Source organism: Haematobia irritans, chromosome 4 (assembly GCF_050003625.1).
Source record: "Haematobia irritans isolate KBUSLIRL chromosome 4, ASM5000362v1, whole genome shotgun sequence".
NCBI classification, from domain to species: Eukaryota; Metazoa; Arthropoda; class Insecta; order Diptera; family Muscidae; genus Haematobia; species Haematobia irritans.
In genome coordinates, this window is record NC_134400.1 from 32,710,655 (window position 1) to 32,726,831 (window position 16,177).

General features: G+C 32.4%; 1 protein-coding gene across 1 annotated transcript in view; it reads right to left on the reverse strand.

Moving 5' to 3' along the window:
* LOC142233773 (uncharacterized) overlaps positions 1–15,713 on the reverse strand; it is a 74,686-nt gene extending 58,973 nt beyond the window's left edge. Inside the window, exon 1 of the mRNA XM_075304803.1 lies at positions 15,191–15,713. Within this exon, the coding sequence (XP_075160918.1) occupies positions 15,191–15,226 (36 nt within the window). The 5' untranslated portion in view covers positions 15,227–15,713. The remainder of the gene's footprint in view (positions 1–15,190) is intronic.
* Between the last annotated feature and the right edge of the window lie 464 nt (positions 15,714–16,177).

The following is a 16,177-nucleotide window of genomic DNA, read 5'->3' on the forward strand; positions in this document are numbered from 1 at the left end:
GTTAGAGACCATATACCAACACCATGTACCAAATTTCAGCCGGATCGGATAAAATTTGCTTCTCTTTTAGGCTCCGCAAGCCAAATCTGGGGATCGGTTTATATGGGGGCTATATATAATTATGGACCGATGTGGACCAATTTTTGCATGGTTGTTAGAGACCATATGCCAACACCATGTACCAAATTTCAGCCGGATCGGATGAAATTTGCTTCTCTTTTAGGCTCCGCAAGCCAAATCTGGGGATCGGTTTATATGGGGGCTATATATAATTATGGACCGATGTGGACCAATTTTTGCATGGTTGTTAAAGACCATATACCAACACCATGTACCAAATTTCAGCCGGATCGGATAAAATTTGCTTCTCTTTTAGGCTTCGCAAGCCAAATCTGGGGATCGGTTTATATGGGGGCTATATATAATTATGGACCGATGTGGACCAATTTGTGCATGGTTGTTAGAGACCATATGCCAACACCATGTACCAAATTTCAGCCGGATCGGATGAAATTTGCTTCTCTTTTAGGCTCCGCAAGCCAAATCTGGGGATCGGTTTATATGGGGGCTATAAATAATTATGGACCGATGTGGACCAATTTTTGCATGGTTGTTAGAGACCATATACCAACACCATGTACCAAATTTCAGCCGGATCGGATGAAATATGCTTCTGTTAGAGGCTCCACAAGCCAAATCTGAGGGTCCCTTTATATGGGGGCTATACGTAAAAGTGGACCGATATGGCCCATTTTCAATACCATCCGACCTACATCGATAACAACTACTTGTGCCAAGTTTCAAGTCGATAGCTTGTTTCGTTCGGAAGTTAGCGTGATTTCAACAGACGGACGGACGGACGGACATGCTTAGATTGACTCAGAATTTCACCACGACCCAGAATATATATACTTTATGGGGTCTTAGAGCAATATTTCGATGTGTTACAAACGGAATGACAAAGTTAATATACCCCCATCCTATGATGGAGGGTATAAAAATTAATTGGATCAATTAATTTCGTGATTGAATCAGAAAAAAATGTTGTGTGTTGGGTTAGGTTTAGTGGCAGTCTGTTGTTTCGACTACTCCCCCCATCGTGAGACTACTGTGGTGAAGTTCCCTCCTATCACAAAGTACTGCCTGATTCCATGTTTCACACAATGACAAGCGACCTAGCAGAATCCGAACGGAGTTTCACATTAGCTTGAGAAATCTGATGTACCAACACCATGTACCAAATTTCAGCCGGATCGGATGAAATTTGCTTCTCTTTTAGGCTCCGCAAGCCAAATCTGGGGATCGGTTTATATGGGGGCTATATATAATTATGGACCGATGTGTTAGAGACCATATACCAACACCATGTACCAAATTTCAGCCGGATCGGATAAAATTTGCTTCTCTTTTAGGCTCCGCAAGCCAAATCTGGGGATCGGTTTATATGGGGGCTATATATAATTATGGACCGATGTGGACCAATTTTTGCATGGTTGTTAGAGACCATATGCCAACACCATGTACCAAATTTCAGCCGGATCGGATGAAATTTGCTTCTCTTTTAGGCTCCGCAAGCCAAATCTGGGGATCGGTTTATATGGGGGCTATATATAATTATGGACCGATGTGGACCAATTTTTGCATGGTTGTTAGAGACCATATGCCAACACCATGTACCAAATTTCAGCCGGAGCGGATGAAGTTTGCTTCTCTTTTAGGCTCCGCAAGCCAAATCTGGGGATCGGTTTATATGGGGGCTATAAATAATTATGGACCGATGTGGACCAATTTTTGCATGGTTGTTAGAGACCATATACCAACACCATGTACCAAATTTCAGCCGGATCGGATGAAATATGCTTCTGTTAGAGGCTCCACAAGCCAAATCTGAGGGTCCCTTTATATGGGGGCTATACGTAAAAGTGGACCGATATGGCCCATTTTCAATACCATCCGACCTACATCGATAACAACTACTTGTGCCAAGTTTCAAGTCGATAGCTTGTTTCGTTCGGAAGTTAGCGTGATTTCAACAGACGGACGGACGGACGGACATGCTTAGATTGACTCAGAATTTCACCACGACCCAGAATATATATACTTTATGGGGTCTTAGAGCAATATTTCGATGTGTTACAAACGGAATGACAAAGTTAATATACCCCCATCCTATGATGGAGGGTATAAAAATTAATTGGATCAATTAATTTCGTGATTGAATCAGAAAAAAATGTTGTGTGTTGGGTTAGGTTTAGTGGCAGTCTGTTGTTTCGACTACTCCCCCCATCGTGAGACTACTGTGGTGAAGTTCCCTCCTATCACAAAGTACTGCCTGATTCCATGTTTCACACAATGACAAGCGACCTAGCAGAATCCGAACGGAGTTTCACATTAGCTTGAGAAATCTGACCAGCATTATTGAGTGGATATAAACTGTATTACAAATACCAATAATTCGATTACGAAATTAATTGATCCAATTAATTTTGTAATTGAAATGTCTTCAATCACAGAAATGGTAGTATCAATTAAAAAATTAATTGAAGGTCAATTAAAAAAATAATTGATTCAATTAAAAATTAATTGATATTATTAATTTTTGTGATTGAATTTTGTTTCAATTAAAAATTTTGTTGAATCAATTAAATATTTAATTGAACATTTTTTAAAACTCAATTAAGACTTCAATTGGAAAATTTTTCGTGAATTTTTTTTTCTGTGTATCACAAAAATAAGTAGATATTTTACGACAAATTAAAGAAAACTTATAAAATTACATAGTTTGAAGGATAAAATTGGAGTAAAAATTCCAAAAATGTCTTTAGTAGTAAAATTTACAAATTTTAAGAAATTCTGATTAAGTGGGAAATACGGATTTCGTAAATGTTTATTTGCTTCATTTGTGTACTCTAGTGGGTTGAGAGTTGTCAATCTCTTTTAAATTTCATTCTGTTCTCTGCAGTTTCTGATGGCTTAAAGGAGTTTTGTTTTCTTGTTTTTTTTTGTAATCAAATGAAAATCGGTCCCATTGCAATTCATCAAACTTGAATAGGTCATCTGGTCAATTTTAAGCAAAATTTCCCTGCCAGAATAACATGCAGAAAATGAAAAGAAATCCCGTAAAGTCAAAGGCGATAAAATTTGGTTGTTGTTCCTCAAAATGCTAGATAGATGGATGATAACGAAACGAAACGAAACACCCAAAAAACACCAATACCAGTTAGGGAAGATCACTCACTTGTAATGCACGCAAGCGCAAATACTACTTGAGAATATAGAAAACCACACCGGCCCAGGGCAATGCAAAGCCTGGAGCATTGTTTTACTGTGCTATTTTCCCTTATTAAAGTGGTGTTTTGCGGTAGTGTGGTTGTCGACGATACTCATAGCAGCAAACGTATCACTTTTACTTCTTTTTTTTCTAACCATTTAAAATGACCACAACAACAATGATTCGTGGGCGTGGGAATGAGTACTTCTTCGAAATTGTTTTAAATCTACTTCAAGATGACCAAGATAATGATCTGTGAGAAAAGAAGTTTGAATGAAGAATGACCGCTATTTTGGTTTTGGTTTTTTTTTTGGCGATGAATTTTAATTGATTTTCATGTTAATTTCAAGTGAAAATTTTACACAAATACAAAACCTTTTGAGAATATTCAAAACTGGTGTTTTCTTTACTTTCAGTTTATTGGGTACAAGTGGGTTTTATCGCACAAGCCGTAATAAAAATAGAAAGTTTTATGACAATTTGTTTGCGAGCGATTTTTGTGCCTCATTAATCATAGCCGAAATGGGGGAAGTGCAATATTGAGATTAACGTGTAGAAAAAATGTGACAAAATCTATGTGATTTATGTTAAGAATTTAAAACATAACTATAATATCCTCATTATTACAAAAAAAATATAGTAATTATCATTTACAACTGATTTCGCTTATTTAAATATCCAGCGAAAAAATGGAAATTGATGTCAATTGCCGAAAAGGAATTTCGACCGAGTATAGTTTACACATTTAGAACCATGAACCACTGTGCATTGGCAAGCATGGAAATACTGTGGACCTACGAACCATTTTTCAAGACCCAAGACTATTTTTATAAAGATCAACACAAATTACTACGCTTATAAAGAATTTATGGTAATAGCGAACAATATTTGTAGTCCGATATTGTTCAGACTCCTACTCCAAATCCCTTTAACACATTTCTATGTTTATAACGAACAAGTCAACATTTTATTTCTATAGAAAATGTTGTCAAAATTTTATTTCTATAGAACATTTTGTCAAAATTTTATTTCTATAGAAAATTTTGTCAAAATTTTATTTCTATAGAAAATGTTGTCAAAATTTTATTTCTATAGAAAATTTTGTCAAAATTTTATTTCTATGGAAAATTTTGTCAAAATTTTATTTCTATGGAAAATTTTGTCAAAATTTTATTTCTATAGAAAATGTTGTCAAAATTTTATTTCTATAGAAAATGTTGTCAAAATTTTATTTCTATAGAAAATTTTGTCATAATTTTATTTCTATAGGAAATTTTGTCAAAATTTTATTTCTATAGACTTTTGTCAAAATTTTATTTCTATAGAAACTTTTATCAAAATGTTATTTCTATTGAAAAATTTGTCAAAATTTTATTTCTATAGAAAAATTTATTAAAATTGTATTTCTACAGAAAATTTTGTCAAAATTTTATTTCTATAGAAAAATTTGTCAAAATTTTATTTATATAGAAAAATTTGTTAAAATTGTATTTCTACAGAAAATTTTGTCAAAATTTTATTTCTATAGAAAAATTTGTCAAAATTTTATTTATATAGAAAAATTTTTTAAAATTGTATTTCTACAGAAAATTTTGCCAAAATGTTTTTTTTTCATAGAAAATTTCGTCAAAATTTTATTTCTAATTTTATTTCTATTTTCTATAAAACTAAATTTTTTGTAGAAACAAAATTTGGCAAAATTTTCTATAGAAATAAAATTTTGATAAAATTTTCTATAGAAATAAAATTTTTACAAAGTTTTCTATAGAACTAAAATTTTGACAACATTTTCTATAGAACTAAAATTTTGACAAAATTTTCTATAGAAATAACATTTTGACAAAATTTTCTATACAAATACAATTTTGAGAAAATTTTCTGTAGAAATAACATTTCGACAAAATTTTCTATAAAATACAATTTTGAGAAAATTTTCTATAGAAATAAAATTTTGATAAAATTTTCTATAAAAATAAAATTTTGACAAAATTTTCTATGGACATAAAATTTTGACAACATTTTCTATAGAACTAAAATTTTGACAAAATTTTCTACAGAAATAAAATTTTGACAAAATTTTCTATAGGAATAAAATTTGTACAAAATTTTCTATAGAAATAAAATTTTGACAAAATTTTCTATAGAAATAAAATGTTGACCAAGATCTTATGGTAATATACGAGTATATTTTTTAATTTGCCCACAATATACATCCCTCGTTTATGAAAGTTACGAATTCTACTCTTGTGATGATAATCTTGAATACATAGCTATTGCTGCAGTACTAGCCGGCATTCCGTCATACTTGTTCGATACAAAAAACATTTTTCGTCACCTCCTCAACACACGCTGGTGGACATTAAAAATCCAGTTTTATACCATGTTTTTTAACTTCCCCCTTTATCCCCCCCAAAAAAAAAAAACAAGAGACATTTTTTGGGATAGGTTTGTTTGGTTCTTCTCGTGTGTGTATGTGTGTGTTTGGAGTAAAAATATCACATTTTTTATCGATGAAATTTAAAACAAAAATTCTTCCCTTTTGTTTGAGTTTCTGGTTTACAAAGTTCTGCATATATTTAGCCTACTTTTTGAAAGCTTGTTTTCTTTTCATTAACATATTGAATCATTCATGATAATCGAAAATACCATCTGTCACAAAATTTTTGATGTAAAATGTTGGGTTTTGGTTTTAGTTTACTCTCATTTTTTATTGTGAAAAAATACAAAATTTTATAATTGAAATATGAATTTAAAAGGCCGTTAAGCAATTTCCAATAGTTAAGAATAAGGGCTAATATTATATAGACCCAAAAAAATTGTTGTAAGCACAGCAGGAAAATCTACAAAAACTGCAAAAAGTCTGCTGAAGAAGGGAAAGCAGCAAACAATGTCTTAATTTTATTTCTATAGAAAATTTTATTTTTATAGAAATTGTTGTCGAAATTTTATTTCTATAGAAAATTTTCTCGAAATTTTATTTCTATATATAATTTTTTAAAAATTTTATTTCCATAGAAAATTTTGTCAAAATTTTATTTCTATAGAAAATTTCATCAAAATTTTATTTCTTTAGAAAATTTTGTCAACATTTTATTTCTATAGAAATTTTTGTCAAAATATTATTTCTATAGAATATTTTGTCGAATTTTATTTCTATAGAAAATTTTGTCAAAATTTCATTTCTATAGGAAAGTTCGTCAAAATTTTATTTCTATAGAAAATTTTGTCAAATTTTCATTTCTATAGAAAATTTCGTCAAAGTGTAAAACAGAGTGTGAAGCTGTGCACACCAGAACAAATCCTTGAAAACGGTTTTGACGATGTCAACCGAAATATTGGAAATAAAAATAAAAGAAAAACATCATATCTATGTTTTTAATCGACCTATAGCCGAAACTATGAAAAGTAATTCTTAAAAATTTTGTCAAAATTTTATTTCTTTAGAAAATTTTGTCAAAATTTTATTTCTATAGAAAATTTTGCCAAAATTTTATTTCTATAGAAAATTTTGCCAAAATTTTATTTCTATAGAAAATTTTATCGAAATTTTATTTCTATAGAAAATTTTGTCAAAATTTTATTTCTATAGGAAATTTTGTCAAAACTTTATTTCTATAGAAATTTTTGTCAAAATTTTATTTATATAGAAAATTTTGTCAAAATTTTATTTCTATAGAAAATTTTGTCAAAATTTTATTTCTATAGACAATTTTGTCACAATTTTATTTCTATAGACAATTTTGTCAAAAATTTATTTCTATAGACAATTTTGTCAAAATTTTATTTCTATAGAAAATTTTGTCAAATTTTTATTTCTATAGGAAATTTTGTCAAAATTTTATTTCTATAGAAATTTTTGTCAAAATTTTATTTATATAGAAAATTTTGTCAAAATTTTATTTCTATAGAAAATTTTGTCAAATTTTATTTCTATAGAAAATTTTGTCAAAATTGTATTTCTATAGAAAATTTCGTCAAAATTTTATTTCTATAGAAATTTTTCTCGAACTTTTATTTCTATAGAAAATTTTTTCGAAATTTTATTTCTATAGAAAATTTTGTCAAAATTTTATTTCTATAGAAAATTTTGTCAAAATTTTATTTCTATAGAAAATTTTGTCAAAATTTTATTTCTATAGAAAATTTTGTCAAAATTTTATTGCTATAGAAAATTTTGTCGAAATTTTATTTCTATAGAAAATTTTGTCGAAATTTTATTTCTATAGAAAATGTTGTCGAAATTTTATTTCTATAGAAAATTTTGTCAAAATTTTATTTCTATAGAAAATTTTGTCAAAATTTTATTTCTATAGAAAATTTTGTCAACATTTTATATCTATAGAAAATTTTGTCAAAATTTTATTTCTATAGAAAATTTTGTCGAAATTTTATTTCTATAGAAAATTTTGTCGAAATTTTATTTCTATACAAAATTTTGTCGAAATTTTATTTCTATAGAAAATTTTGTCAAAATTTTATTTATATAGAAAATTTTGTCAAAATTTTATTTCGTTAGAAAATTTTGTCAAAATATTATTTCTTTAGAAAATTTTGTCAAAATTTTATTTCTATAGAAAATTTCGTCAAAATTTTATTTCTTTAGAAAATTTTGTCAAAATGTTATTTCTTTAGAAAATTTTGTCAAAATTGTATTTCTATAGAAAATTTTGTCGAAATTTTATTTCTATAGAAAATTTTGTCGAAATTTTATTTCTATAGAAAATTTTGTCAAAATTTTATTTCTATAGAAAATTTTGTCAAAATATTATTTCTTTAGAAAATTTTGTCAAAATTTTATTTCTATAGAAAATTTTGTCAAAATTTTATTTCTTTAGAAAATTTTGTCAAAATGTTATTTCTTTAGAAAATTTTGTCAAAATTGTATTTCTATAGAAAATTTTGTCGAAATTTTATTTCTATAGAAAATTTTGTCAAAATTTTATTTCTATAGAAAATTTTGTTAGTAATCTTTAGCACGACTCGGCGGCTTGATTCTCTAATTTCGTGGTATATGGAAGGATACAATTTATTCTTAAGTTTAGTACTTTGAACCTTACTCATCGTATGAAATGAGAAAAAAATTAAATAGTTATTTTAGTATTTCTATGTATTTTAGTATTTCTATGCATGTAGTATTTTTTCAATGCATTTTTTTTATTTTTTCGAATTGCAAGCAAGACATCAAAGTTCCACTTTTTTATGATCGATCATAAAAATACTTTCATGCAACCAGTCAACCGCCACAAATACTAAACGAATAACATCAACAAAAACAAAACGCAATATCCATGGACCAAAAGAAAGAAAATTCATCATCCATGGAGTAAAGATCACATCATGGCATAAACGTGAAACGTTGCCGTACATGCAACATACACCGCATCAAACATCCACCATTGGTATTGCTGTGGCATGCTGCTACACATGACAACCACCAACACCAACTTACTTTCATACATTTTTTGTTTCTGTTCATTTTTTTTTAACATGAACTTGCCACAATTTAAGATCATTGCTGTGGACTCTGACTGGTTTTGGTTTCACAGTCGCTGTAAGCAGTGTTGCCAATTTGGTGCTTTTAGCACCAAATTTAGTGCTTTTTGATTTGTAAAAAGCACCAAATTGCCTTTTTGGTGCCTTTTCAAAAAAAGCACCAACTTGGTGCTTTCTGGCATTTTCATTTAGTGCTTTTGGTGCTTTTTTTTATTTTGAACAGTATTAAGTTTAATTGATACAAAAATTTTGATTAGACTTTCAAGAGCCGAAGAAACTCAAATTTATTGCCAAATATAGAATTTGATTGTTATGAAGTTGGTATTGTTATGAAGTATTCTGTAGGAAAGTCGAGCGATGAGTGTCGAATTTTTGAATTTGGTAAAGATGTCATTAAAAACGTTTGTATTAAATTCACAAAAGCACGCAAAACTGAAATAAGCAATAGATTCCTTCCATACATAAATATTTTGAAAGTTGAAAAACATCACTGATCAAAATGAATTGGACGAAAGCATTAAAACTGATCAAAGTGTATACTTGAATAACAGTTCGTAATGGTGAGTACTAAGTTCGAGTTTTGCCGCTAAAGTGAAAACTATATCAGTAAAAACGGCATAAAATTATGCATATTTGCTGCAAATTTTATTATAACTTGATGGGGAATAGCCAAAAGCAAATTTTCACAAAGTTTATATTCCTTAAAATGAATTATTAAAGAAATTGTAATTGTGAAAAAATGACTATTTTAGCAGTTAAACTCGATCTTAACACCCACCTTAACTTCTTAAAATTCAACTCACAAAAGTTCTATAATACATCTTCGGAAGTTTCAGTTAGGCTTTCGCTTTTCCAAATCCGAATTGCCGGGCCTCACGCTTGACACCTGCCATCAGATTTTGTACAGCCACCTTGTCCACCTTCTTCGCCGCAGAAAGCCAGTTTGCCTTGAACTGCTGCTCGTCCTTAGCAGTTTTTTTGGTCTTCTTTAGGTTTCGCTTGACAATAGCCCAGTATTTCTCAATTGGGCGGAGCTCTGGCGTGTTGGGAGGATTCTTGTCCTTGGGAACCACCTGCACGTTGTTGGCGGCGTACCACTCCATGGCCTTTTTACCGTAATGGCAAGATGCCAAATCCGGCCAAAACAGTACGGAACAACCGTGTTTCTTCAGGAAAGGCAGCAGACGTTTATTCAAACACTCTTTCACGTAAATTTCTTGGTTGACAGTCCCGGAAGCTATGAAAATGCTGCTTTTCAAGCCACCGGTACAGATGGCTTGCCAAACCAGATATTTCTTTGCGAACTTTGACCGTTTTATGTGCTTGAAAATATCTGCTACCTTTCCCCTTCCTTTTGCCGTATAAAACTCCTGTCCCGGAAGCTGCTTGTAGTCGGCTTTGACGTAGGTTTCGTCGTCCATGACCACGCAGTCAAACTTCGTCAGCATCGTCGTGTACAGCCTCCGAACATTTTATGTCCCAAACATAATATGCTCTAACATATATGTCCCAAACATGTTATGCTAGTTTATAAACATTATATGCTTGCACTTAAAAATGTTGTGTTAAAAAAATTGAGTACCAGACATATAATTTTTACGGTTTTTTTTTGGGAGCCACCGTGGTGCAATGGTTAGCATGCCCGCCTTGCATACACAAGGTCGTGGGTTCGATTCCTGCTACGACCGAACACCAACAAGTTTTTCAGCGGTGGATTATCCCACCTCAGTAATGCTGGTGACATTTCTGAGGGTTTCAAAGCTTCTCTAAGTGGTTTCACTGGAATGTGGAACGCCGTTCGGACTCGGCTATAAAAAGGAGGTCCCTTGTCATTGAGCTTAACATGGAATCGGGCAGCACTCAGTGATAAGAGAGAAGTTCACCACTGTGGTATCACAATGGACTGAATAGTCTAAGTGAGCCTGATACATCGGGCTGCCACATAACCTAACCTAACCTAACGGTTTTTTTCATCCGTGTATATCGAAATATGAACCGATTTCAACCAAATTTGACATGCATACACTAATAGAAAATATTGCGTTCCACAATCGTGAATGGACGGTGTCAAAATGAAACGGAAACGTTGACAAAAAATCAAAACAGAATGTTCACGATTTCGTCCACGGGCGTGCGTTCACGATTTCATGAACGGCATTCGTTTTTCTTTGGCCAAGAAAATTCTTAAAATAATCGTTAGACAAAAAATATCCCCAATTTAGGCAAGAATCCCCAGTACTGCCCTTGAGTGAGGGTATTATTTGGCCCATGAGTGTAGGCCATTTCCATCCATCCACGAAAAATATCCCCAATTTGGGCAAAAATCCCCAATACTGCCCTTGAGTGAGGGTGCAACCAAATAAACTCAACAGAATTAGCCCTGCTTTTAATTATTTCTAATATTTCCATGAGAGTAGGGCATGTCTATGTCTGTGTATGTTCATATGCTCGTGTATTGACATATTTTCCACATAAACTCTATGTCTTAGTATGTTCTAAAGGGTGATTCTTTTGAGGTTAGGATTTTCATGCATTAGTATTTGACAGATCACGTGGGATTTCAGACATGGTGTCAAAGAGAAAGATGCTCAGTATGCTTTGACATTTCATCATGAATAGACTTACTAACGAGCCACAACGTCGAATTTTCAGTGAATGGGCCCTAGAAAAGTTGGCAGAAAATCCGCTTTTTTATCGACAAATTTTGTTCAGCGATGAGGCTCATTTCTGGTTGAATGGCTACGTAAATAAGCAAAATTGCCGCATTTGGAGTGAAGAGCAACCAGAAGCCGTTCAAGAACTGCCCATGCATCCCGAAAAATGCACTGTTTGGTGTGGTTTGTACGCTGGTGGAATCATTGGACCGTATTTTTTCAAAGATGCTGTTGGACGCAACGTTACGGTGAATGGCGATCGCTATCGTTCGATGCTAACAAACTTTTTGTTGCCAAAAATGGAAGAACTGAACTTGGTTGACATGTGGTTTCAACAAGATGGCGCTACATGCCACACAGCTCGCGATTCTATGGCCATTTTGAGGGAAAACTTCGGAGAACAATTCATCTCAAGAAATGGACCGGTAAGTTGGCCACCAAGATCATGCGATTTGACGCCTTTAGACTATTTTTTGTGGGGCTACGTCAAGTCTAAAGTCTACAGAAATAAGCCACCAACTATTCCAGCTTTGGAAGACAACATTTCCGAAGAAATTCGGGCTATTCCGGCCGAAATGCTCGAAAAAGTTGCCCAAAATTGGACTTTCCGAATGGACAACCTAAGACGCAGCCGCGGTCAACATTTAAATGAAATTATCTTCAAAAAGTAAATGTCATGGACCAATCTAACGTTTCAAATAAAGAACCGATGAGATTTTGCAAATTTTATGCGTTTTTTTAAAAAAAAAAGTTATCAAGCTCTTAACAAATCACCCTTTATATGTAGGATTCAGCATGGATTCAAGCACATAGCAAAAAGGTGTGGGGCAATTCCAAGAACCGCAAGAAAAAAATAAATCCCAGATCAGCAACATGCATAGGTACTCCCATTGTCACTGCCCTCCTCCTTGATACATAATGTTGATGTGTATGGGTTCACGTTGAAAGAGAATCAAGGAAAGCCATTTGTTTGTTGGAAAGAATTGAAGTGATGTTAGCAATAGGGTAATTGAATCGGATTTAGTAAGCCGGTTACCATAGATCGGACTTGGTTTGAAAAATCTAAATCTTGGGATAAGAAATTTGTGCATTTTTTTTATTTGATTTGAAGAAGGTTTCATTTGATTTGAAAAATGTTTCATGTGTAGTGAAAATGCTATAACATATATATCAGCTACGTTAAAGAAGATTCCGGAGGAACTCAAAATGTATGTCCTAAAAATAATAAAAAAAAATTAAAGCAAAGATTATGAAAATTGTTGTCATCAAATGTTTCATTATTTTAAAGAAAATTTTCTTTAATATTGTATAGATTGCGTGTCGCAAAATTTTGGTTGCATAATGTTTCATATTAGTTCAATATTTTTTTCAGTGCATGTAATGTCACACATCCTAAATTGTTTTGTCCTAAAGATTTTTTCTTTAAATGCACTTGTGATTGTATTTCGATCTGGTCTATAAATAGACATACCATAATTGATTGTATCTTGTAAGAGACGTCGACCGAACCCAGAGAAGAAATATTGTTTTCTCACAAACATAATATACTTGTCAAAATCAGATACAACAATTCCGAGAAAATAACTGAATTGAGGCAAAAATATTCAAAGTTTCCTGTGAAAAAGAAACAGTATGCTCTTGAAACTTGTTTGGGGTGATCATAGTCCTTGTTAGCGAGCGTTTACAATACAAACAAAAAGACAATTGCAAGCGACGTTCATTGGTCTAAAATGTCGCTTGAGAGGAAATAATTATTTTGTGAAGCTTTAACAGCAAATAAAAAAAAAAACTTAGAGACAATCGTTGCATCCAGTGTTCCCGTTGGAAATTTTGAAAAAGTCGCATTTTCGCGTAGCAAAAAAAAATGTCGCTTATATTTGTGAATTCGTTTTAAGATCCTTTTACACAATAAAACATGCAATAAAACACAATAAAAACAAAAAGTTACATTTCATTTCCATTTTCATTATTGAAATGTAAGCTTTGTATGCGACATTAGTCGCATGCGTGAGACTAAAAACACATATTTTGTATATTTTAAAAAAGTCGCACAAAAAGTCGCATGACGCCAGAAAGATTGCAAAATGCGACTAAAGTCGCACAACGGTAACATTGGTTGCATCGTTCATCCAAGGGTTGCCATTTTGGTCCAATCGGACCACAATTTGTCCAAAAAATTATTATACCCTCCACCATAGGATGGGGGTATATTAACTTTATCATTCCGTTTGTAACACATCGAAATATTGCTCTAAGACCCCATAAAGTATATATATTCTGGGTCGTGGTGAAATTCTGAGTCGATCTGAGCATGTCCGTCCGTCTGTTGAAATCACGCTAACTTCCGAACGAAACAAGCTATCGACTTGAAACTTGGCACAAGTAGTTGTTATTGATGTAGGTCGGATGGTATTGCAAATGGGCCATATCGGTTCACTTTTACGTATAGCCCCCATATGAACGGACCCCCAAATTTGGCTTGCGATTGCTCTAAGAGAAGCAAATTTCATCCGATCCGTCTGAAATTTGGTACATGGTGTTAGTATATGGTCGCTAACAACCATAAAAAATTAGTCCATATCGGTCCATAATTACATATAGCCCGATTTGGCTTGCGGAGCCTCTAAGAGAACCAAATTTCATCCGATCCGGCTGAAATTTGGTACATGGTGTTAGTATATGGTCTCTAATGACCGTGCAAAAAATGGTCCACATCGGTTCATAATTATATATAGCCCCCATAAAAATCGATTCCCAGATTTGTCCTCCGGAGCCTCTTGGAGGAGCAAAATTCATCCGATCCGGTTGAAATTTTGAACATGGTGTTAGAATGTGGTCTCTAACAAACACGCAAGAATTGGTCCATATCGGTCCATAATTATATATAGCTCCCATATAAACGGTTTCCCAGATTTGATCTCCGGAGCCTCTTGGAGGAGCAAAATTAGTATAAGGCCGCTAATATCCATGCAAAAATTGGTCCATATCGGTCTATAGTTATATATAGCCGATCCCCAATCACACAAAAATTGGTCCATATCGGTTCATATTCATGGTTGCCACTCGTGCCAAAAATAATCTACCAAAATATTATTTTTATGGAAAACATTGTCAAAATGTTATTTCTATAGAAAATTTTGTGAAAATTTTATTTCTATAGAAAATTTTGTAAAAATTTTATTTCTATAGAAAATTTTGTAAAAATTTTATTTCTATAGAAAATTTTGTCAAAATTTTATTTCTATAGAAAATTTTGTCAAAATTTTATTCCTATAGAAAATGTTATCAAAATTTTATTTTGTCAAAATTTTATTTCTATAGAAACTTTAAACTTAATTATATACGTATTTAATCGGCCGCTGGTACGAATTTTGGTCCAACTTCGGAAAAATGTTGGTCCAAAATAAAAATTAATTGCAGCAACGCTGATTCATCATCAATTCAGTTTTTTTTTGCTTTAATTTAAAAAAATGCTTTACATTAAAGGGAAATTTCGTTCCAAAGGAAAGTATTTTTTCTTATATAAACATTTTGAATATAAATCGATGTGATTGTTATTTTATATCCGGTTTTTCCTAGACCTTATATCCCTAGCTAACTGTTGTTGCTGTAGGTGTGTGTGCATACAGTGCTGCAAAGTTCACCTCCGTAGGTGATTAGTTTACAGCTTCTTTTGGCTATGAATGATGAACATCACTTAAATTTTTAAACTGTCGTTGTCGTTGCTTGACTGGGAGTCTCAATGCAGTTTGTATTTAATGGGGTCACTTACTTTGGTTATTAAACTTCTCGAGCACCGGTATTCCATTGTGATATATGATATGGTTTTCTTAAAGTGGAATATCTTTTAATGATTTTTGTTAAATGCAGCTAAATTTTGATGTTAATTTCTTTGAGAGAATTTTACAAAAGAATTTTCTTCAACTGATATCTTTTTTCCCTTGAAATCGTTGTTTTCGTTTGTATTATTTTTTTATTATTATTTTAAATTTTTCTCAAAATTCTTTGTTTGGTTTTGGCCTTTTTTTTTAAAGAAAATCACTTTTCTGTATTTTAGGGAAATACAATTTCATACACTGTGATATGCTATATTTTAGAGTAATGGTCTTTTGTTTTTTTCTCTATGTATATATCGATTTTTTTCTATAGTAATTCCTCCCAGTTAAACACGCATAATTAACCACAACTGTTCGGATACAGGCAAACCGTTACTTTTTCTTCATTAGCTTTGATTTGAGTTTTCTTTGTGTGTATGAGAGGGAGAAAAACTAAACCGTTTTGCTCGAGAGCTCACCTTAGACTGGCCATCCAGATCTGGCTTACCATTCCTTAAGCACTGTGTGTTCACAATCGTATTGGATGGCCACCACGAACACCAACAACAACAATTACAACAACATCAATAACTCTTACCACACGAATGTGAACAAAACTTCTTTGGCGTTTAGCCGAGGTGAGAGCAATTTCCCTTCCTCTCACAGTAGCGGGTAACCGCCCGGATCTTCCGATCACATCCATTCGAATGCTGCTTTGTTAACTCTTTGAGGTGTTTCATTTTCGTAGATCACCGGCAGCACCACCACAACCAATATCGTCTTCAACATCCCATACCATACACCAGTCGGAACTCCACGACTCTCTTTCCATTGTGCTTAGCTTTTTATTTTCTTCATGCGTTGCTTCTTCTTTCTTTTTTTTTTTTTGTTTGGTTTTGGGTTCGTTTTCATTGTCAACATTCCTTCTTTCACTTTGCGCTCAA